Here is a 24,911-nt window from a genome sequence, read left to right on the forward strand (position 1 = left end):
CAGGTGTTTACAGAGCCTGTGGCTTGCACATGAGAATTCTGAATCTAGATGTATGAAAAGAAGTTTGAGTTTTGATCTGTTTTCTCATTCCTTCCTTCCTTCTTCATTTAGCCTGGAGCTTCATGGACAAGTCCCGACTGTAGCCAGCATTGCAGCTGTCAAGAGGGGCGTGCCCAGTGTGAGGATTTCCAGTGTGGAGAGAACGAAGAATGTGATATCAAGAATGGTGTACCAAGCTGTTATTGCAAAGATGGCTACATTTCTCTTGGAGATCTCTGCTTCAGAGGTGAGCAATAGGGTTTTGAATTGAGAAAAAAAGAATGTTTGTTCCCCCTTTTTCAGAGAGGATTTCCCACAATCTTCTATGTACATTTTGTTTGTCAGTTAGAAAAAAAATGCATTCCTGTTAATTGTGTACTTTTTTCCCCTTTCTTTCCCTGCCTTTTGCTATTAGCTCCTGGTTACTGTCAAATCTGGGGTGACCCTCATTATGTGACCTTTGACAAGAAGAAATACAACTTCCAAGGTGATTGTGACTACACACTGGTCAAAGAGTGTGATAATTCAACCGATTTCCACCTATGGTCCCGCAATGGTCTCTTGCGTCCATCTGCCAAGGTATCCTACTTGAAGGAGGTGATCCTGGAGTTGAAAGGAAGCACCTATTCTCTTATCGAAGATTTCCATGTGCGAGTGAATGGCATCGAGGTATCCAAGAATCTGCCTTTTATTGATGAACAAGTCTTGATATACAGGGATGTGACATCAGTGGTAAGTTGATATTTTGCAAAAAGATGAAAGATTTCACCCTTTTTCCTGGCACTGATTTGATCTCAGCAAACAAGTATTTGTGTGTTGCCGTGGAGCATTAAACAATGAAAGTGTCGCTCATCATTTTTTGCAACAGGGGGTGAAAGTCAAACTTCTTTTTGATGTAGTTTTCCCAAGGTCCGTACTGGCTTGTCTCTGACCCTTAACATTGTGAGAAATACTGCCCCATAATTAGTCCAGTGTGTCAAACGAGATGTTAGCCTCCCTTAAGATTCATCAAATATCTCTTGAAATTTATGGATGTTACAGTATCTAGTCTTGCGATACCTTGTGGTTCTAACTGATGCTTGCAGTTTTTAGTGGTGGCAGCGTGGGGATTAAAATTGGTCCATGAACAAAGACTTTATTCCCACAATGAAACTCTTGTAATCTGATGCCAAATTTTGTGTTGGAAATGGTTTTCGTAAAATTTACTCCTTGTTGTCCTTACCAGAACCTGGTGACAGACTTCTTGTGGGTGAGCTATAATGGAAAGTACAGTGCTGATGTGTACCTGAGTTACTCTTACTTCGGGCGTACATGTGGGCTGTGTGGAAATTTTGATGGAGACAAATCAAATGACCTGTTTCTTTCCACTGGAGAAAAGGTAAGTGAATTGTCATTTGTGATTGAATTATCTTACATGTTCAGCCTTGCACTTGTGCCCTTGGCAGTATTCTTTATGTTACTTTTGACCATTTCTGTCGATACACAATGAAGTCTTTCTAAGTTTGTTTGAAGCTGAATGGAAGAACATGTTGGAATCATCCTGCAAGCAGAATGAGTGTTTTTTTTTTGTTTTGTTTCAGGCAAGATCGAGTACCGAGTTCGGAGATAGTTGGGAAGTAAACCCAGACCAGTGTGCTGGTAATGACCCTGGTCCTACTGATCCATGTGAAGAAGGGTTAGAGAATACCCGTGAGGAGGCTGCAGATCTTTGCCATTATCTTCAGGACCCATCTGGTAACTATTCAACAACAGCTTGTATTTTTAACAATATCTATTGCCACAAAATCATAACCATCCTTTTGTTAAGATTCCTTGCTTCTCGATAGAAACTGCATGAAGTGGCTTTCCTAATTCGTGTTGTACGATATGTAAACAAAATAAACAGTACTTTTATTTTTGACTACCACATGCATTTCCTTTTCCTCTTGATGCTGAATTCCAGGTCCTTTCCAATCTTGCCACGACTACGTATCTCCGGAGGATTACTACCAGTCTTGTCTGTATGATGTATGTGAGACGGGAGATGATGCCTTGTGTGCCAATCTTGAAGAATATGCACAGGCTTGTAAGAATAGTGGAGGCCAGCCAGGAAATTGGAGAATGTCGGTGCCAGAATGCCGTAAGTCGTGAGCAAAAGTGTAATGGCTATAAACGTAATGTACTTATGTTGACTGGGTATTGTAAAAGAGGAAAGTGAGGATCTTATTCTGATTCTGTGTTTTCCTTTCTGTTCATACTTCTAATACCTGAATTTTAATGTTCCACTTTTGGATGCTTGAAATGAAAATTAGATAGATTGATTAGTTGTGTACAAGCTTTTTCTCGCAATTTTATCAATAATGGTTAATATTCATTTTTTTGCTCCTGAAATATGTGAGTGCAGAAAGTAGCAGGAGTTCCTTGGCATACTTCTTTGAACTATTTGGTGTTGATTGGAATGATTTGGTTATTCTTTGCAGCATTGGACTGTCCTACCAACACTGTGTATGATCCCTGCTTCAGTGGATGTCCAGCAACCTGTTCCTCTGCTGGAAGCACATTGTCCTGCAATACCACTTGCCAGGAGACATGCCGATGTGAAGATGGTCTTGTTCTTGAGGAAGGAAACTGTGTGGACCCATCCCAGTGCGGCTGCACTCTAGCAAATGGCGTCTATCTGCAGGTAATACTTGTTACTTCTGTCGAGACACTTTGTCTCTTGCAGGTGTTTACAGAGCCTGTGGCTTGCACATGAGAATTCTGAATCTAGATGTATGAAAAGAAGTTTGAGTTTTGATCTGTTTTCTCATTCCTTCCTTCCTTCTTCATTTAGCCTGGAGCTTCATGGACAAGTCCCGACTGTAGCCAGCATTGCAGCTGTCAAGAGGGGCGTGCCCAGTGTGAGGATTTCCAGTGTGGAGAGAACGAAGAATGTGATATCAAGAATGGTGTACCAAGCTGTTATTGCAAAGATGGCTACATTTCTCTTGGAGATCTCTGCTTCAGAGGTGAGCAATAGGGTTTTGAATTGAGAAAAAAAGAATGTTTGTTCCCCCTTTTTCAGAGAGGATTTCCCACAATCTTCTATGTACATTTTGTTTGTCAGTTAGAAAAAAAATGCATTCCTGTTAATTGTGTACTTTTTTCCCCTTTCTTTCCCTGCCTTTTGCTATTAGCTCCTGGTTACTGTCAAATCTGGGGTGACCCTCATTATGTGACCTTTGACAAGAAGAAATACAACTTCCAAGGTGATTGTGACTACACACTGGTCAAAGAGTGTGATAATTCAACCGATTTCCACCTATGGTCCCGCAATGGTCTCTTGCGTCCATCTGCCAAGGTATCCTACTTGAAGGAGGTGATCCTGGAGTTGAAAGGAAGCACCTATTCTCTTATCGAAGATTTCCATGTGCGAGTGAATGGCATCGAGGTATCCAAGAATCTGCCTTTTATTGATGAACAAGTCTTGATATACAGGGATGTGACATCAGTGGTAAGTTGATATTTTGCAAAAAGATGAAAGATTTCACCCTTTTTCCTGGCACTGATTTGATCTCAGCAAACAAGTATTTGTGTGTTGCCGTGGAGCATTAAACAATGAAAGTGTCGCTCATCATTTTTTGCAACAGGGGGTGAAAGTCAAACTTCTTTTTGATGTAGTTTTCCCAAGGTCCGTACTGGCTTGTCTCTGACCCTTAACATTGTGAGAAATACTGCCCCATAATTAGTCCAGTGTGTCAAACGAGATGTTAGCCTCCCTTAAGATTCATCAAATATCTCTTGAAATTTATGGATGTTACAGTATCTAGTCTTGCGATACCTTGTGGTTCTAACTGATGCTTGCAGTTTTTAGTGGTGGCAGCGTGGGGATTAAAATTGGTCCATGAACAAAGACTTTATTCCCACAATGAAACTCTTGTAATCTGATGCCAAATTTTGTGTTGGAAATGGTTTTCGTAAAATTTACTCCTTGTTGTCCTTACCAGAACCTGGTGACAGACTTCTTGTGGGTGAGCTATAATGGAAAGTACAGTGCTGATGTGTACCTGAGTTACTCTTACTTCGGGCGTACATGTGGGCTGTGTGGAAATTTTGATGGAGACAAATCAAATGACCTGTTTCTTTCCACTGGAGAAAAGGTAAGTGAATTGTCATTTGTGATTGAATTATCTTACATGTTCAGCCTTGCACTTGTGCCCTTGGCAGTATTCTTTATGTTACTTTTGACCATTTCTGTCGATACACAATGAAGTCTTTCTAAGTTTGTTTGAAGCTGAATGGAAGAACATGTTGGAATCATCCTGCAAGCAGAATGAGTGTTTTTTTTTTGTTTTGTTTCAGGCAAGATCGAGTACCGAGTTCGGAGATAGTTGGGAAGTAAACCCAGACCAGTGTGCTGGTAATGACCCTGGTCCTACTGATCCATGTGAAGAAGGGTTAGAGAATACCCGTGAGGAGGCTGCAGATCTTTGCCATTATCTTCAGGACCCATCTGGTAACTATTCAACAACAGCTTGTATTTTTAACAATATCTATTTCCACAAAATCATAACCATCCTTTTGTTAAGATTCCTTGCTTCTCGATAGAAACTGCATGAAGTGGCTTTCCTAATTCGTGTTGTACGATATGTAAACAAAATAAACAGTACTTTTATTTTTGACTACCACATGCATTTCCTTTTCCTCTTGATGCTGATTTCCAGGTCCTTTCCAATCTTGCCACGACTACGTATCTCCGGAGGATTACTACCAGTCTTGTCTGTATGATGTATGTGAGACGGGAGATGATGCCTTGTGTGCCAATCTTGAAGAATATGCACAGGCTTGTAAGAATAGTGGAGGCCAGCCAGGAAATTGGAGACTGTCGGTGCCAGAATGCCGTAAGTCGTGAGCAAAAGTGTAATGGCTATAAACGTAATGTACTTATGTTGACTGGGTATTGTAAAAGAGGAAAGTGAGGATCTTATTCTGATTCTGTGTTTTCCTTTCTGTTCATACTTCTAATACCTGAATTTTAATGTTCCACTTTTGGATGCTTGAAATGAAAATTAGATAGATTGATTAGTTGTGTAGAAGCTTTTTCTCGCAATTTTATCAATAATGGTTAATATTCATTTTTTTGCTCCTGAAATATGTGAGTGCAGAAAGTAGCAGGAGTTCCTTGGCATACTTCTTTGAACTATTTGGTGTTGATTGGAATGATTTGGTTATTCTTTGCAGCATTGGACTGTCCTACCAACACTGTGTATGATCCCTGCTTCAGTGGATGTCCAGCAACCTGTTCCTCTGCTGGAAGCACATTGTCCTGCAATACCACTTGCCAGGAGACATGCCGATGTGAAGATGGTCTTGTTCTTGAGGAAGGAAACTGCGTGGACCCATCTCAGTGTGGTTGCACCCTACCAAGTGGTATCTATATTCCTGTGAGCAGTTCTTGGATGAGTTTTTGTTTCAATGCTTACATTATTTTATTTTTAGTCATACTCAAAGTTAGGTCTGTCATATCATAACAATTAGATGTTTAATTATTTTTATTATATTTTGTTTATATTATAATTTTGTAATTAAATCTCTCTGCTTTGTGGCACGCCGTTAAGATCTCATTTGTTTTGCAAGTTTGTCAGGCCAAGCATAAAGATCAATTACTTTGAAGTCAGAATATGACCAAGTGATATAAAATCAGTGTTACCATTCAAGAGGTTTCGTACTCAACAGAAGAGAAGTAGAACACATGCAGTTGAAACTTTTGTATGATATGTATGAAATGAATCATTCCTTGAGTTATTTTGATCAAATGAAAGATGTCTTCAGTAAATAAATCAGCATTAATGCTTGATAAACTTTGTATTTAGGCTGAGGGAATATGGACCAGGCCTGACTGTTCTCAACGATGCAGATGCTCCAGCGGGATAGCAGAATGTGAGCCTTACGTCTGTGGAATGAATGAAGAATGTCAAGTAAAGAATGGTATTCCAGAATGCTACTGTAAAGATGGATATATTCTCGTTGAGGGATATTGTATTAAGGGTGAGTTGTTGCATTTTTTTTTCCCTCTGTATCATAATTCAATGAGTTATAAACAGTTTTTCCTGTAAATAACAATAGAGTTTACCACTCAAGGTCAAGTTATGGAGTATAAAATGTGTGTACACCTTTTCGATTTTGTCTTTTATTATCCTGTTGATTATAGGTTTTTCCCTTTTTTTGTTATTATGTTCAACCCTCATGCAAACGGTGTAAAGTGTATGAATGTGAATATTTAGAACATTATGTTGGATGCTTCTCATTGCCATTACTTTTTACGTTTCTTTCGTATAAAGCTCCCGGGTACTGTCAAGTTTGGGGTGACCCTCACTATGTGACCTTCGACAAGCGGAAGTACAACTTCCAAGGAGATTGTGACTACACATTGGTGAGAGATTGTCAGGATTCCAGTGGCTTCCATCTCTGGGCTGATAATGAGAAACGTAATCCTTCGGATGAGGTATCGTACATCAGGGAACTGGTCTTGGAGGATTCTGGGAATGTCTACTCCTTGATCTGGGACTTTGTTGTGAGGATCAACGGTATTGACTACACCAATAATCTACCTTACTTTGGAGATGGGATCATCATATTCAGGGACTCCCACTCATTGGTGAGAAATTAGATATGCCATTTTTAAAACTTTTTAATTACCATCTTTCAGTCTGGTTTGGAGAATAGAAGTAAAGACAAAGGTCTTGTCTATGACATATATGCTCTTTTTTCAAATTCATTTACAGAAATTATTGACCCGCTACATGTGGATATTTTACGATGGAAAGCGCAGTGCAGATATTTTCTTGAGCCACTCTTACTGGAACCAGACCTGTGGACTTTGTGGAACTTTTGATGGAGATAAATCTAATGATTGGAGTCTACCAAGTGGGGAATTGGTAAGTATGCTTTAAGCTATATGTTAGGTTTCATATGATAATTTTTTTTGTACATACACTGTAATCGCCTGTCATGCTTCATCTATAAAGAAGGTCTGACAAAGCTTGCATCCTCTGTAGTGAAAACTTACCAAAAGAGAAAAAAATATCAAGATTATGAAAAAAGAATGTTTTATCAAGTCACACCAAGCAGTTCAACATTTTCAGTGATGAATGTAAGGTGTTCTTTCTGATGGAGATATATCCAATGACTGAAAAAAAAATATTTTTGGTACTCAAAGTTTCAGATTTTAAATTCATTAAAAAAGCCCACATGCTTCATGATCATTGAAGTACCAATTATTCTGTGTGCTGATTCAATCTAAATATATGTTTTCCTATTGCAGGCCGATTCAGTGGTGGATTTTGGTAACAGCTATGTTGTGAGGGTAGATGAGTGTAGCGATGTCAGACCAGAGCCGGTTGATCCTTGTGAAGCGGATTCAGAAGCCTCGAGGAATGCAGCTGACCTCTGCTCCATACTTTTGAACGAAGCCGGTATTTATACTGATTTTCCTTATCTTGCATATTCTGCCATCTTTGCAATTTGTTCTCATTGGAATTGTTTCTTTTGCAAAGTTTTAGAATGATGTAACAACTATTAAGAATATTTTGACACCAAGGGTGTAAGCTCTACATCATTCCGATTAATATTGATAAGCACTTTTAACTCTTTGCCCGCCACGGACAAAATCACTTCTGCGCCACATTAATTTCAAGGTGCAACTTTAAGAGGGGTTTAGCATGGACTATGCTAATTCAACTCACAATAGCTTTTGATTGCTTTATTGTAAAGAAAAGCATTGTGTATACACAGTACAATGCGATGCACACATCACTAATGTGTATGTGTGCATGAACAATAGACTTAATACGCTCTGTGTGTTTTGTGAATGAAATGTGACTTGAGTCGAACTTTGCAACCTGCTGTATGTGACTCTAGACAAACAAAGAGGGCAAAAAGTTGAGCACTATTTCCATGTATGGTTGACGGATGATGGAGATTCATTGTATCTACAAATTATCCTTATATTTTTTGTATCCGATTTGAGTTTTGTATTAATATTTCTTATTCATTACCCTGTTTGACCGTTTAGGACCGTTTGCCCCATGTCATGAGTACCAAAATCCTGATCCATTCTATGATTCCTGCAAGTATGACATCTGTGCACTGGGCGATGAATACCTATGTGACAGTCTAAGTCAGTACGCTCAGGCTTGTCGACAGGCCGGTGGACAACCTGACGATTGGAGATCGGAAACACCTCAATGTCGTAAGTGCACAATAATTTCGTTCAAACCTTCCTGATTTGCATTGACCATTCTTAATATTTTTCATTTGATTGATCATTCATTAAAAAGAATTGTAAATTATTTTCTAAATCTCTGAATTCTAAATTTGTCCATGATGCCAGTTGTTTTTTTTTTGTTCACTTATACTAGTGAGTATATTTTTAAACAAGAGATGTCTTCATTGATATTTCCGGTGGTCTGCGGACACCTTGGATACGCTGTCACCACCCCAGTTTTTATTCAACTTGTATTTCAGCCTTTGAATGTCCTACAAATACTGTCTATGACCCATGTGCTAATGGATGTCCAGAGACCTGTTCAACAGCCACGAGTTCTGTACCTTGTAATGTGACTTGTCAAGAGACCTGTCGGTGTGCTGATGGCCTAGTGAGGGATGGGGATCAGTGTGTTGATCCTTCACAATGTGGATGTACATTAGAGAATGATGTCTATGTTCCAGTAAGTATGGCAATGTAATTGTGAATGATTATATAGCACATTTAGATCGAACCCTGTGATGCTTTTTTTTTTATAAAAATATGTATTTTTCTGTTTTGTTGATAGAAATGATCTTGAGAGGTTTTTTCCTTGAAAAAAATAAATAGGTTTGTTCCCTGATTGAAATTTTTAAGAGAGTTTGAACATCTCTTTAATTTCTAATGACTTTATAAGTATTTTTTATCTACTAGATACAATATAGTAGCCTCAGCAATGAGATAGAAGAAAAAGTGAATATTTTGTTTTTATAATCAGTGGGGTTAAAGAGACATCAAGCATCCTAATTCAGAAAATATGTCAGAGAGATTTGTAGTTACATGCTTATTGCAAGTCCATTGTCTGTACTGTTTTCCTACTATTTCTGAAAGCCAAGTAACTGATGTGACCCCTCTCTCAAATCATCATCTAATTTAGGCACCTTACAAAATATCTTTGCTGCATCTTTCAGTGAGAATTACGTTCAGTGACTTTCAAAGCAGGTTTTGTTTGCTATTTACAAACAAAGAATGCTGAGTGAGATCCCTTTTGATAAATGTGACTGACTTTTGTGAAGTTGCCTTACCTATATCCATTTTGCTGTTTTGGTGGCAGCAGTGGGATTGTATGATTTGTTAATGATTGTGATTAATTATGTATGATGGTTATTAAGATTGATGATTCAATGGATTTAAACTGGAACAGTCATTATCTGTTTCTTATTTTCAAGGGATAACAGTTAGTCCTGTATATAAATTGTGGGAGATATTATATGAACTTGAACAAATCAAGATTATAATGCACCCAGTGGCACATTGAGTCAAAAGTAAGAGGGGCTGGATATGGCATATTGCATAAAATTCATTTTAAAAATGTGAGTGAGCAACGAAAACAAGCCAAAATGTTGGCATTTTTATTACAAAAATCTTTTCTTTCATGATAGATTTTGACATATATTCAGAAAATAGCATCATATTTCACCTTTCTCTCTTTCCTTTTCTTTTTTTCCCTCTTAACTGTGATTTTGTTTTTTGGGGGAAGAGTCATTTTTAACCTACTATCCTTCTTATGAGGCATGATTATAACTCAAAACAAACTCGCAAAGATGATTTCTACCATTCCCAGAATTGTTTCCCTCTAAAATTTACTTTTATTTTAAACAGCCTGAAGGAGTGTGGACCAGTCCTGACTGTTCTCAACAATGCAGATGTTCCAGAGGAATAGCAGAATGTCAGCCTTACGTCTGTGGAAGGAATGAAGAATGTCAAGTCAAGAATGGTATCCCAGAATGCTACTGTCAAGATGGATACTACTTGGTTCATGGCTTTTGTGTTCAAGGTATGTTTAGATTGAGTTGTTAAAAAAAGAACTTAATGTGTGAGCCACTGGCTGCCTCACCTGTTCTGTACTGGGTTTTTTTCAGGCGTTTTTTTAGAGAGGCCAACATCTCCATTAGGCTTGCTTTAATGCCCCATTCCTCAACAATACAAAAAACTTGTGTAATTTTTCTTTCTATTAGTATCCAGCATCTTTTAAGACTAAATTTGTTATGCCTGGCTATGCAGTTCTGAAGATGATATGATTCATAACAAATTTATCTGATATTGCAATGTTTTTCATATACATTCCATAATTAGGGAGTTAGATCAAAACGTATGATGTGACATATTAAATTACACATAAAAATTAGCATTATTAAAGTAAAGGCAGTTTTCATGAAATATATTTCTGTTTCATTATATACTTCTTCTTTTTTGGAGGCAGATTATCATCCTCCACAGACATGAGCATAAAAAAAGAGTCTCGCCACTAGAGCTTCTAGCAGCTGTTAGATGATCTCTTTCGGCTACCCAGTGTCCCATATTGGTGAGGGTGGGGGTAGTCTGTATGGCTCCCAAATGCCCTAAGTAGGGGCGTGCCCTAACTGATACTTTATGAGAGTTATCCATTAGAATGAAAATAAACATGATTTAATGTCTTCTTTTGTGTTTTCAGCTCCTGGTCTGTGTCAAGTTTGGGGTGACCCTCACTATGTAACCTTTGATCAGAGAAAGTACAACTTCCAAGGAGATTGTGACTACACATTGGTGAGAGATTGTCAGAACTCCAGCGGCTTCCATCTCTGGGCTGATAATGAGAGACGTAATCCTTCAGACGACGTATCTTACATCAGGGAACTGGTCTTAGAAGATTCTGGAAATGTCTACTCCTTGATCTGGGATTACAGAGTACGAGTCAATGGCATTGATGTGACAGATAATCTTCCCTACTTTGGTGAACAGATAATCATCTTCAGGTTTTTCAAATCATTGGTAAGTTCATCTGATTGGCTAAAAAATGATTTTCAAGGGCACTTTGTTATCTGGCTATTTGAACCTATCAAATTCTTTATAGAATGCAAATTAGAACATGTTCAAACATTAAACTTAATCCAGAGTTCAAAGTGATTCAAAATGGTTCATGACATACATTAAATAAGAAAATCGCTATGAAATCATATGGACATACATGATGTCATGAGTTTATTGCTCGCAAATTTTGACCTTTTTCATATTTGAAGCATAGAATGCACATATATCAGCATAAGTGGTACAATTTTGTCCACCTCATCTGCACAATAAGGGAAATGTTGATGGCCTTTGTTTTGTCATATCTGAACAAGTCTTTAATTGTTATATCAATAAGCCATTGCTTGTTCTTTGTAGAAATTGCTGACACCTTTCATGTGGGTGTCTTACGACGGAAGACGCAGTGCTGATATATTCTTGAGCTACTCTTACTGGAACCGGACCTGTGGACTTTGTGGAACTTTTGATGGAGATAAATCCAATGATTGGCAGCTCCAAAGTGGAGAACTGGTATGAATGAATTTTTAAAACATGTCTAGTTAATGTTGAAATTAGGAGCCAATTTGTTATATATGCTTTTTTTATTATTTATCAATTATTTGTTTTATTTGGTATGTTAATTAATATTGCCATTTTCTGACAGAGTTTTGAATTAAAGTACTAACAGTTAATATCTAGGCTTTAGAAAAATTGTTTTCTTGTTGAAAATTGCTCAACCTATCTGATATTCAGACTTTTCATTGCCATCACGGGTATAAATTTTTAATACTGTTTGAATGCTGCGGAACTACTCATTAAATTTATGCTCAAATAAAACTAGATGTACATGTAATTGGAGAATTTTGATACATGGATCTCTCTCCTTTTGAAGAAAGAATGCATTTATTTTGTGTGTGTGTGTTCTTTTCTTTAAAACTAGTCACACCAGAAACTTTTTCATCATGATTTATATTTTTATTGTCATGACAGGCAAGTAACCCTACTGATTTTGGTAACAGTTGGGTTGTGACTGTTGATGAGTGCGATGATGTCAGACCTGAACCACCAGATCCTTGTGTGGACAATTCCATTACGGCTCAAGATGCGGAAAGTCTGTGTAACATTCTTATTACCGATGACGGTATGTTGCCTCTGTTGTATCATTGTAATTCACTTGGTGGGGTGTTTTTGTGCATGGAATTAGTGAACTTGTTAATATTCACAGTTCTGTTGTTGGAATATGCTTGTCTTAGACAGACATGTTATATAATATAAAGAATTTTTTTTCTGAATTATGAATTGAATACATGGATATTATACATGTATTTCATGCATTATTTAGAAAAGAAAAAAAGGATTCATTAAATAATTTCCTTACATTTTGTTTAGTTAGTTGAATCATGACAGATACTCTGAGATATAAAGACCATTGAAGGAAAACTTTCAATCAGGTGCAACTTTACACAAATTTTTAAACAATCCAGTGTGCATTTTGGACTTACCTTTCATATTTTGTCTTGCATTTGAACTCACGTCTCTCTGTACTGAGCCCACGATTTTTCATCTTTGCTAGAAATTTTCAAATGAAACATTTTCTATGGATCTTCTCTTTCAGGACCCTTCTCTCCCTGCCATGCTTTCTTGAGTCCTGATCCATACTATGATTCCTGCAAGTATGACATCTGTGCACTGGGCGATGAATACCTATGTGACAGTCTAAGTCAGTACGCTCAGGCTTGTCGACAGGCCGGTGGACAACCTGACGATTGGAGATCAGAAACACCTCAATGTCGTAAGTGCACAATAGTTTCGTTCAAACCTTCCTGATTTGCATTGAGCATTCTTAATAGTTTTCAAATTTTCATTTGATTGATTATTCATTAAAAATAATTGTGAATTATTTTCTATGTCTCTGGATTCTAATTTTGACAATGATGCAACTTTTTGTATTTATTTCACTTGTACTAGTGAAATATTTTGAAGGGATGTCTTTATTGATATTTCCGGTGGTCTGCGGACACCTTGGATACACTGTCACCACCCCGGTTTTTATTCAACTTGTATTTCAGCCTTTGAATGTCCTGCAAATACTGTCTATGACCCATGTGCTAATGGATGTCCAGAGACCTGTTCATCAGCCACGAGTTCTGTACCTTGTAATGTGACTTGTCAAGAGACCTGTCGGTGTGCTGATGGCCTAGTGAGGGATGGGGATCAGTGTGTTGATCCTTCACAATGTGGATGTACGTTGGAGAATGATGTTTATGTTCCAGTAAGTATGGCAATGTAATATCGAATGATTATATAGCACATTTAGATCGAACCCTGTGATGTTTTTTATTCTGAAAATATGTATATTTCTATTTTGTTAAGAGTAATTATCATAAGATGCTTTTTCCTTGAAAGAGATGAATAGTTTTTTTTCCCCTGATTGAGATGTTAAAGAGAGTTTAAACATCTCTATAATTTTTAATGACTTTATAAGTATTGTTTACCTAATAGATAAAATATAGTAGCCTCAGCAATAAGAAAGAAGATTAAAGTGAATATTTTTGTTTTTATGATCAGTGGGGTTGAATATATTTCAAGCATCCAAATTCAGAAAGTATGTTGGAGAGATTTCATAATTCTATGCTTATTGCAACTATATTGTTTGTATTATTATACTTTTGACAGCCAAGTAACTGATACGACCTCTACCATTTTATCATCATGTCATCTTACATCTGTTTTAGTTAAAATTCTGCTAAGCACCTTTCACAGCAGCTTTTGCTTGCTATTTACAAGGAAAGAATCCTGAAGATAGATATGACTTTGACTTCTGTCAAGGTGCCTTGCACATTTTCATTTTGCTGTTTTGGTGGCAGCAGTGGGATTGTATGATTTGTTAATGTCCATGATGAAATATGTTAGATGTGTTTAGATAGATTGTTTAGTGGTGATGAATGGGAACGATCTATATCTGATTTATGATATCTGTTCTTAGTTATGAGGGAAAAAGTAAGTCCTGGTAATAAATCTAAATTTTGGGAGAAATTATATTAATTTGATTCTAATAAATCAAGGTTATCATGCACCTTATAACTTTAAGATTTTGAAATCACTGAAATGATCAGAAATGAACCAGTGTATTTTACTGTGAGTTGCATGCCTGCACAGTAATGTGCATGGATGGAAATACACAGAAGTTTTCTTATTCACAATTTAAATGTTAAAAGCAAGTTGAAAACGATCCTCACTGAAACTTGTAACCATAATATCATTCTTAGGCATGATTTAGAACTCGAAAACAAACTCCCAAAGATGATTTGTGCCGTTCCTATAATTGTTTCCCTCTAAAATTGACTTTAATCTTTACAGCCTGAAGGAGTGTGGACCAGTCCTGACTGTTCTCAACAATGCAGATGTTCCAGAGGGATAGCAGAATGTCAGCCTTACGTCTGTGGAAGGAATGAAGAATGTCAAGTCAAGAATGGTATCCCAGAATGCTACTGTAAAGATGGATACTACTTGGATCATGGCCTTTGTGTTCAAGGTATGTTTAGAGTTGTTGAAAAAAAACTCCTTAAGCAATGTGTGAGCCACTGGCTGCCTCATGACTTCAACTTCACCCATTCTGTACTGATTTCTTTTTCCTTAGGCTTTTTGGAGAGACTAACCATTTCCATTAGGCTAACTTTAAGGCCTCCTTCCTCAACAACACAAAAGAACTTATGCTGTCATGTTTTGGGACTTTTTTCTTTCAAGGCCCAAGTTGCTATGCTGCAGTACATGGTTCTGAAGATAATATAATACATAAAAAATTGATCTAATATCGCATTGTTTTTCATATTCATTCACTAAGAACAACAAATAGTTTCCTCAACAATAATTAGGGAGTTAGATAAAAACGTATGATATCACATATTAATTACGCATTAAAATTAGCATTATTAAGTAAAGGCAGTTTTCATGAAATATATTTCTTTTGTTAAATTGTATACTTCTTCTTTTTGGGAGGCAGATTATCGTCCTCCATAGACATGAGCAAAGAAACCAGAGTCTTATTTTAGCAGCGGTCAAATGATCTCTTATGGCCACCCATTGCCCCATGAATGGGGGTCGTCCGTACTGCTTCCAAATAACCTAAATGGGGGCGTGCCCTTACTGATGTGTCAGTAGCCACTTTATGATATTAATCCATTTGAATGAAAATAAATGTGATTTAATGTCTTCTTTGTTTTTAGCTCCTGGCCTGTGTCAAGTTTGGGGTGACCCTCACTATTTGACCTTTGACCAGAGAAAGTACAACTTCCAAGGAGATTGTGATTACACATTGGTGAGAGATTGTCAGAACTCCAGTGGCTTCCATCTCTGGGCTGATAATGAGAGACGTAATCCTTCAGACGACGTATCGTACATCAGGGAACTGGTCTTAGAAGATTCTGGAAATGTCTACTCCTTGATCTGGGATTACAGAGTACGGGTCAATGGCATTGATGTGACAGATAATCTTCCCTACTTTGGTGAACAGATAATCATCTTCAGGTTTTTCAAATCATTGGTAAGTTCATCTAATTTGTTAAAATTGATTTTCAAGGGCACTTTCGTATCAAATTCTTTACAGATTGCAAATTAGAGCATGTTCAAACATTAAGCTTAGTCCAGAGTTTCAGTGTTTCAAGATGATTCATGACATGCATTTCATGAGAAAATCGCTATGAAATCATATGGACGTATATGATGTCATGAGTTTATTGCTCGCAAATATGGACCTTTTTTTCCAATTTGAAGCATAGAATGCACATTTATCAGCATAAGTGGTACAATTTTTTCCACCTCATCTGTACAATAAGGGAAATGTTGATGGCCTTTGTTTTGTCATATCTGAACAAGTCTTTAATTGTTATATCAATAAGCCATTGCTTATTCTTTGTAGAAATTGCTGACACCTTTCATGTGGGTGTCTTACGACGGGAGACGCAGTGCTGATATATTCTTGAGCTACTCTTACTGGAACCGGACCTGTGGACTTTGTGGAACTTTTGATGGAGATAAATCCAATGATTGGCAGCTCCAAAGTGGAGAACTGGTATGAATGAATTTTAAAAAATGTCTAACTTATGTTGAAATTGTGAGTCAGTTTGTTGTCATAATTGTCATAATGTTTTGTTTTGATTTAATATTTATCAATTATTTGTTTTATTTGGTATTCATTAATATTGTCATTTTCTGACAAAGTTTTTGATTAAATTACTGACAGTTTCTAGGCTTTAGAAATATTTTTCCTTGTTGAAAATCGCTCAACCTATGTGATATTCAGACTTTTCATTGTCATCACTGGTATATATAATCTTGTTACATTTAATGTTGTTTGAGTGGAACTACTTATTACGTTTATGCTCAAATAAAACTACATGTAATTGTAAAATTTTGGTACACAAATCTCTCTCCTTTTAAAGAAAGAATTATTTATTTTATGTGTGTTTTTTCTTCAAAACTAGTCGGAACAGAAACTTTTTATTATCATTTATATTTTTATTGCCATGACAGGCAAGTAACCCTACTGATTTTGGTAACAGTTGGGTCGTGACTGTAGATGAGTGCGATGATGTCAGACCTGAACCACCAGATCCTTGTGTGGAGAATTCCATTACGGCTCAAGATGCGGAAAGTCTATGTAACATTTTGATTACCGATGATGGTATGTTGCCTCTGTCGTTTTGTTGTAATTCATTTGGTTGAATTTTTCATGCATGGGATTAATGAACTTGTTGATATTCACAGTTCAGCTGTTGGCATTTGTCTGTCTTAGACAGACAGTATGTATGTATTTTGAACCAAACATTATGTCATTTGAAAGCATGTATGCCGTGATCATACATGTACATGTTAGAATAAAGAGGATAAACATATGTATTATTTGAATATCTAACATTGACTATGTGCTACATTTCTGTAGGTATCATTTTAAAAGGTAATTAATTTTTTGCATTTTCTTTGGTATGATCTCTCTATCTATATAAAGGTTAGCATAAAAATAATACATGTGTTTGACATAGTAATTTTCATGATTTGGTAGATTCTTGGAAGAAGGAACTATTTTGTGTGTTATGCTTATACTACAAGTTGTACAAGAATGTCCAGTAAAATGAAGACATAAAATCCATTGTTTCTTTTTTGTTATAAAAGGGGATGAGGTAGTATACAGATATTGCCTACCTAGAGTTTGAGTATAACATTTTCTCTCCCCGACGGAGTTATATTTTTCCCAAGGGATTATATTTTGCCCGAAGTGCGCAGTGCTGAGGGAAAAATATAGCTTCGGAGGGGAGTTGAAATGTTATTTATTAAAATGATAGACCAGGCAATATCTGTTATATTGAATAGTCTGTGTGGATTCGCCATCAGAGATTGCCTTCATCATCTGGCTCCAACCAGAAATTTTTGCTGCAGCTCTGACCCGTATACGTCATAATAGATAAAATTTGGAAAATACATCAGTCGCGTTCTTCATGCAATCGACGCGTTAACTCTGGCGCCTACATCAAATAAACTACCTGCTTACGCAACTTGTAAGCAGCTAGTGACGTCACCTTAGTGAATATAAGGCCGCAATTGAAAATACCACGCAGTATATTCACTGAGATGATGTCAAAACCTAGAATATAACGAATGCGATCCTCGCAGCTATGATCACGTGATGGCATATTGACCTATCACTGATTCGAATCTACATAACCTATGTAATATTAAAACATATATTCAGTCTGCCTTTATGTTTTGCATGCTTGAGAGGACAAAACTCCTTGCTATGAGCACAATCACTGAAAGTGAAAAAGATAATGTAATGATATACAAAAGATGTATATATTTTATTCATAATTAAGGGGAAAAAATCCATCAAATCATCAGTTAAAACATAAAAGATACATTGTACTCTGAGATATAAAGCCCATTTTATAAAGACTTGCAAACAAATGCAACTCTGCCAATCAAACACATCTTGGTTTTGAACTAATCCAGGTGTGCAGTTTGGGCTTGTCTTTGTTTTTTCTTGCATTTAAGTTGAGGTCTATCTGCACCGGGCCCATGGCTTGTACATCTTCGCTAGAAATTTTCAAATGAAACATTTTCTGTGGATCTTCTCTTTCAGGACCTTTCTCTCCCTGCCATGCTTTCTTGAGTCCTGATCCATTCTATGATTCCTGCAAGTATGATATCTGTGCACTGGGTGATGAATACCTATGTGACAGTTTGAGTCAGTACGCAGAGGCCTGTAGACAGGCTGGTGGACAACCAGACGATTGGAGATCAGAAACACCCCAATGTCGTAAGTTGATTCGTTTGCTGCATTGATAGATAAACACTGGCAAATTATTTGAAGGCACATGAAGATATTAAATGTGAAGTTCACCGTGATAAAAAGTGTTTTGTAAAAATAGCAGAAAAATTATAAGAATAAAAAGAATAAAAAAGTTAGCAGAATTTTAATTATTTGATTTGTGACGTCATATGCAAGCAGCTTTCCTACATATTGTATGTTAAAAATCAATGAAAGGTTTTTACTGTAACTTCAGTATATCAAAAGCACTTCATGAAATGCTCCCAGGTGTAATCACATAATGCCTTGAGTTTTCTCTGTTTGTCATTTCAGCTTTTGAATGTCCTGATAGGACAGTGTACGACCCTTGCTTCAGTGGGTGTCCAGAGACCTGTTCCACTGCATCGTCGCCGGTGCCATGCAACGCAACCTGCCAGGAGACGTGCAGGTGTATGGATGGGTTAGTTCTCATCGGGGAAGAATGTGTGGACCCCTCTCGCTGTGGATGTACCCTTGACAGCGGCCTGTACCTTCCAGTAAGTATCATGAAGTGTTTTGATTGAATGATCAAAGACTTCCCCTCCTGGCCTCGTTTTTATAAAATCTCTGTTATTGATGTTGTCAGATGTGCTGATGGGCACCTAGAGGATTCGAGTAGCTAACTGGTAACTTGTTATCTGCATTATGCTCCATTGATTAAACAATTATTTCAAAAATCTTTATTAAGGTTGGTGAGATCTGGACTAACCCTAACTGCTCTGAACAATGTTCCTGCTCGGGACCGGGGGATCTTCGGTGTGATCCCTTTACCTGTGGCCAGAATGCTGAGTGTGATGTCAAGAATGGTGTACCTGACTGCTACTGTCAAGAAGGATATATTCTTTATGATGGTAGATGTATCGAAGGTAATCCTTTTTTTCAAGTTCATGTTAAAAAATATAGAAGATTTTTGAACCGCACAGAAACTAATGTTAAACACCATTGAAGGTTACATGTACGTGTAATAGTCATTTAATTTTCGTTTGATACTGTATCTGGATTGCAATTCTTGTAAAGAATTCACCTGTTTTCATGAAAGGATACTCTTTTATTTTTCTCTCTCTCACACTCTCTTGTCTTCTTATTCAAATATCGACTCAGTTTGTATTTTTCTTTTTTATAGTTATTCAAATTTTCCTACATCCTACAGTTTATTTTAAGAAAAATAAACATGCTAATTGTGAACTCTCTTGATATCACTGCGCATTCTTCAAAAGTCCTCTTTCTTACAAACATCATTTGGAATTCATATGAAAAAAATATATATATATATATATATATATAAGTACATTGTTTAATGAGGTATTTTCTATTCACACTGTTTAGGACCAGGACTTTGTCAAATCTGGGGTGACCCTCACTATTTGACCTTTGACGGTCGCAAGTATTCCTTCCAGGGAGACTGTGAGTACACCATGGTGCGGGATTGTCTCAACCAGACAGACTTCCACCTCTGGGCGGACAACCGTCGCAACCGTCCTTCCTCGGAGGTATCCTCCCTCGGCAAACTGGTCCTGGACTACGATGGTCATAGCTATTCCCTCGGGAGACGTCAGAGGGTGACCGTGGATGATGTGAGGGTTAGCATGCCATTCATATCTCAGGATCGGGACATCGAGATTTGGTCCACAGGAAGACCTGGAAATGTGGTGAGTTTAATAGTGGAAAGAATCAGAATTTATAAACAAATCCAGTGGATGTGTTGCAACGTAGACATTTCTGAAATACAACCTTTCATGGTAGATTGAAACAAGTCATCATTCATGGTATATACATATCAATTAGAGCAGATAGTTCCTAAACAGAGCTTGTTTTATTTATTATATATTGAATTTTGTTCATAAACAGTTCCCTGCAATCCATATCAGTTATTTTGTAACTCTTTTTTCCTATCCATGCTCAGAGATTATGCAGTTTGTCATAACAAAAATAAAAAGATGTGTTTATTTCATTTTCTGACAATCTCAGATTCTACAAACATCCTTTGGTCTCATGATCAAGCACAATGGGCGGAGATCAGCCGACATCTACCTCCCGAGGTCATTCTGGAATAGAACTTGTGGTCTCTGTGGAACCTTTGATGGAAACCCTGACAATGATTGGACAGATGCTGATGGTGTGGTCAGGCAGAAGGTAAATCAAGTTGATAAAGTTATATTAAGTACGGCCTATAAAATACAAAAGATGTACATTGAATGCTGTCACTCTTGATTCTGTACTAGATCAAGCACCTGCAAGGCAAGGTACAGCAAACTTCCTAGCCTGGGCTACCTTTGTGTGTGTGTGTTTTGGTCTTATTCTGCGATTAGGGAGAGTACACGGTTAAAATTCTATAGTCTGTAATGACGGGAAATGCTTGCAAATTAAGTGAGAGTTTCTGTTTTACAACTATTCAGCTCTGATCAAGTTAGAAAATTTTGTATGACTCGTATCCAATGTCACTAATTTTTTTTTGCTTTATTATCTGTCTTGATTAGGGAGAGAAGAAGGATTTTGCAAACAGCTGGGTTGTGAACAGAGATGAATGTAGTGACATCATTCCAGAACCCATCGATCCTTGTGCTGAGGGTGCGGACACACTGAAACAAGCTGAAGACTTGTGCTACATTCTTCTACAACCAGAAGGTATCTAGATGCCTGATACTTTATATTTTTATTATTATTAATGCTTTAAGAGGCATGCAACCAAAAAATGTGTCTGACAAAAATGCCGGGTGCAATTTCTAATATATTTTTTATTATAAAAGGTGAAAACAAAGTTTATGTTATTGATCCTGCCGACCTCAACATATTGTGCAAATATAATCTAACTGCTCTTGAGGATATTATATCTTTGTGATCGTCTGAATTGACATATGATCTTTACTTTGATCTTGCATGGATTTCCACAGGTCCATTCTCACCTTGCCATGATTTTGTTGACCCTACCGACTACCATACGGCATGCAAGTATGACCTGTGTGCCAGGCTCCCTGATGATGAGTATCTCTGCGATAGTCTGAATGGCTATGCATCTGTATGTAGACAGGCTGGTGGTGCTCCTGGCGACTGGCGGTCTGAGACTTCTCAATGTGGTGAGTCATGAATGTAATCCCATGCCCTAAAGCCAAGGCACTTTTATGCCTGTCTTTCAGTAAAAATCCTGTTTAGTGTCATTTTGGTGCTATTCCTCCCATTTCAAAAAAATAAAACGAAAGCATGAATGTTGCTGTGAAAGACACTGCATAAGATTTGCAAAAACATTTCATTTTCAAAATATGTCATGTTTTCACCCTTGAAATTGTGTGCCCATGGATATTGCAATTCAAAATATTTTGCTTGGTAATTTGAAACTGTAATAATGACATTTTAATTCAAATCCAGCAAGGAAATCAATCTTTTTTCGTTGCTTTCCCTACCATTAAGCTGAGTGCAAGATACCATGTTGCTGTAGTTGTTCATCCATATAAACGTTCCGATGGACAGTTATCTTAGAAAACTTGTGTTGTATTCTTTACTACATTTTGTCATGTTGTGTCCAATGTTCATTTTCTCATCTGCAGCCTATGAATGTCCTGGAGACTCGGTGTATGATCCCTGTGCTTCAGCGTGCCCTTCCACCTGTTCAGATCTCTCCAGCGCCTTCAACTGTACACTGCCTTGTATAGAGACCTGTCGCTGCCCAGATTCCATGGTCCTAGATGGCACCGAGTGCGTAGACCTTCGGGAGTGTGGATGTACTCTGGACAATAATATATACCTCTCGGTAAGTGTTCTAATCCCATTGCCTGTTAGAACTGAAAGGTATCCCAATATTCTATCGGCAACAGGTTGCCTCAAGTTGAATCGAGGAACAAAATGATCTGTTTATTCTGCGTCTTGTAATGTGGAATATTTAGGAATCAACTGGTTTACACTACATTCAACCAGATTACCTGGGGCCCGTTTCATAAAGAGTTACAACTGTTGTATCTTTGCCATTATGGCAACCATCATGGCAACAGGGCTCAGCAGCCAATCACATTCAAGGTTTCTGTGGTAGTTGCCATAATGGCAGAGTTACAACAATTGTAACTCTTTATGAAATGGGGCCCTGATGTACAGAGTTGCATGCTTTAGAAAATACTCATAGAGAATAGCATCTATGATATTTGAACATTTTGTGTGTGTAAAAAACGGCCCAAGGCCCGTTTCATAAAGAGATACAATTGTGCTAACTTTGCATTTACGGCAACTATTGTAGAAACCTACTCTACACTCTGATGGGATAGTCAAGTGTTAATCATTTCCTTGTTGTTCTTAGCCTGGAGAATCCTGGAGCAGTGATGATTGTTCAGAGACGTGTACCTGTGTGTCTGGAGAGGTCATCTGCATGGAGAACACCTGTCATCAGTTCTCTAACTGCGATATCAAGGATGGCATCAAGAAGTGTTACTGCTTTGACGGCTGGAGTGGGGATGGCTACAATTGCACAAGAGGTGAGAATATTACCCAAACATGTTTTCTGTGTCATTTAAAAGGTGCTCTCACTTATATATATTTCCTTTTGTTTAAATTTGTTTAGAAAAAAAATAATAAATGGTTAAAAGTTAGTGACCCCTCCACAAAATGCACTCCTTCATGCTGAGTGTTGAATGTAGACAACAACACTACGATATTCGGCGAGCCCAGAGAAACAAACTTTATTGGATGTAATGCTTTATCATCTGACTTTCCAACTAAATATCTAAAATATGGCAGAACTTGAACACTTTAAATGTTTACTTTCTTGTGGGGTTCACTTACTTTTGAGCACCACTGTATGTTATTTATGTTTTTTCTGTTATGTTTTTGTGCTATAGTATCTGTATAATGATATTTTCTATTAAGAATAAATATAGGCATCTATATTCTCTTTTAAAGATATAAGAAAGGTTGTGTCATAGTGTATTGGTACTTCTTAGGTATGAATGAATTAGTATAACTATTTACTGGATAGTGTTCCATATACTTGTTTGTTAGTTGTGATGAACTGTATGAGCCAACAATTAAAGACTTCATCAAATTGAATCCTAATAGTTAAATTTAAATCTGTTTAGAATCAACTTTTTGTTTTAAAAAGGCATCTCAGTGTAACTTGCTATTAGTTGTCAAAATAGTGAAAACCGAAAAATGGGTTATCTCATACCTTGGTAATGATAATCTATGAAACAGCCCCCTGGAGTAATACATTCGCCAGCAGGAGATTGAAAAATTATGTTGTAAAAGAAAGAATCTAGATTTTGATCCAACCAATCCTGCGTATGAATTCATTCTTTTAACTAAAGCAATTATTCGTATTGATGTGTTATAGATCCTGGCACTTGCACAGTGTGGGGTGACCCTCACTACGAGACATTTGATGGGCGCAAGTTCCATTTCCATGGAGAGTGCCACTACACCCTTGTACGAGATTGCTTCAACGTGACTTCTCACCCCTCTTTCCTCATCAGCTCTGGTAACATCAAGAGGAACCCAGAGGATAGGGTAGCCTATATCTATGATATCAGATTAGAAATCTATGGCAAGGTTAGAAACTTTTTTCATCCACATTACCTAGGAAGTGACCATTTGTACTTTTGGCCTATTTAATGTTATATAAAATCTCTGATATTAATATTCTGAACTGAAAGCTCGGTTAAGAATACCTGACCAATTAATTTGGGGTTTTGTTTGTCGCCTTGTGTCTCAATATTAGGCACTGGCTTGCCTTTTAAATCAATCTTTGTTCGTCAGTCTTGTCACCTCCAAATTGAATTCATATGAAGTGATCTTGGAAAAGACTGAACAATGAATCACGTATTATTTTGCAAGATACTCATATTCAAATCATTTGGCAATGAAATCATTGGTACAGTTTGCTCTTGACGCTTTTAAAATGTTTTTCTTCCAATTCTCTTTTATAAAAAAAAAGGTTATTGATATGTTCCAACTCAACAGAATCACCATTCTGTTTTTGATTAATATATTTTAGACATTCATTCCTATTTGTCTCTCTTGATAGATATAACCAATTGAGTTTATTTTCATGTGACCTCATTTGAATCATGCTTGTGATATTAATTATTTTTCTACTGAATAACTATGCAACTGTAATTCATTTAGGTAATTAGGTAATCTCTGAAATTACTCATTGCATTCTTTCTAATTATCTGTACATGTATGTACTTAATATGTTGTGTATTTATTTATTTTCTAAACTATCTCTATATTTTTAAGTGCATAGGACTCTTACATGTATGTCAGTTGCAAGTTATGTTCATGGTAATTATTATTAATTTCATTTTCACCCATAATTGTCTCTTACATTCTCTCAGGATATCTTGCTGACTTTAGGCGGTGGAGTGTACCTTGATGGTGTGTCTGTCAGTGTTCCTCTCAGCATCAATTCAGGACAAATCTTTGTCTTCACTTCAGGAAAAGATACTGTAAGTGACTAATCCAAGCACATTTCGTTCAAGTTGACCTTGAATGTTCACAAGATACCATTTAACTTTCATCTAT

General features: G+C 37.1%; 1 protein-coding gene across 1 annotated transcript in view; it reads left to right on the top strand.

Annotated features, from left to right (window-relative positions):
- LOC121406899 overlaps positions 1 to 24,911 on the top strand; it is a 165,992-nt gene that overhangs the window by 70,966 nt on the left and 70,115 nt on the right. The window contains 41 exon segments of the mRNA XM_041597771.1: positions 112 to 286; positions 455 to 771; positions 1,265 to 1,417; positions 1,620 to 1,773; positions 1,982 to 2,052; positions 2,054 to 2,158; positions 2,499 to 2,585; positions 2,588 to 2,701; positions 2,852 to 3,026; positions 3,195 to 3,511; positions 4,005 to 4,157; positions 4,360 to 4,513; positions 4,722 to 4,898; positions 5,239 to 5,441; positions 5,871 to 6,045; positions 6,339 to 6,655; positions 6,783 to 6,935; positions 7,322 to 7,472; positions 8,072 to 8,248; positions 8,524 to 8,726; positions 9,905 to 10,079; positions 10,737 to 11,053; positions 11,447 to 11,599; positions 12,059 to 12,209; positions 12,684 to 12,860; positions 13,138 to 13,340; positions 14,429 to 14,603; positions 15,295 to 15,611; positions 15,987 to 16,139; positions 16,601 to 16,751; positions 18,204 to 18,380; positions 18,705 to 18,907; positions 19,099 to 19,276; positions 19,737 to 20,059; positions 20,379 to 20,543; positions 20,888 to 21,035; positions 21,302 to 21,484; positions 21,953 to 22,155; positions 22,693 to 22,867; positions 23,722 to 23,936; positions 24,725 to 24,835. Coding sequence (XP_041453705.1) covers positions 112 to 286; positions 455 to 771; positions 1,265 to 1,417; positions 1,620 to 1,773; positions 1,982 to 2,052; positions 2,054 to 2,158; positions 2,499 to 2,585; positions 2,588 to 2,701; positions 2,852 to 3,026; positions 3,195 to 3,511; positions 4,005 to 4,157; positions 4,360 to 4,513; positions 4,722 to 4,898; positions 5,239 to 5,441; positions 5,871 to 6,045; positions 6,339 to 6,655; positions 6,783 to 6,935; positions 7,322 to 7,472; positions 8,072 to 8,248; positions 8,524 to 8,726; positions 9,905 to 10,079; positions 10,737 to 11,053; positions 11,447 to 11,599; positions 12,059 to 12,209; positions 12,684 to 12,860; positions 13,138 to 13,340; positions 14,429 to 14,603; positions 15,295 to 15,611; positions 15,987 to 16,139; positions 16,601 to 16,751; positions 18,204 to 18,380; positions 18,705 to 18,907; positions 19,099 to 19,276; positions 19,737 to 20,059; positions 20,379 to 20,543; positions 20,888 to 21,035; positions 21,302 to 21,484; positions 21,953 to 22,155; positions 22,693 to 22,867; positions 23,722 to 23,936; positions 24,725 to 24,835 — 7,584 coding nt within the window.

Source organism: Lytechinus variegatus, chromosome 2, assembly GCF_018143015.1.
Source record: "Lytechinus variegatus isolate NC3 chromosome 2, Lvar_3.0, whole genome shotgun sequence".
Taxonomy (NCBI): Eukaryota; Metazoa; Echinodermata; class Echinoidea; order Temnopleuroida; family Toxopneustidae; genus Lytechinus; species Lytechinus variegatus.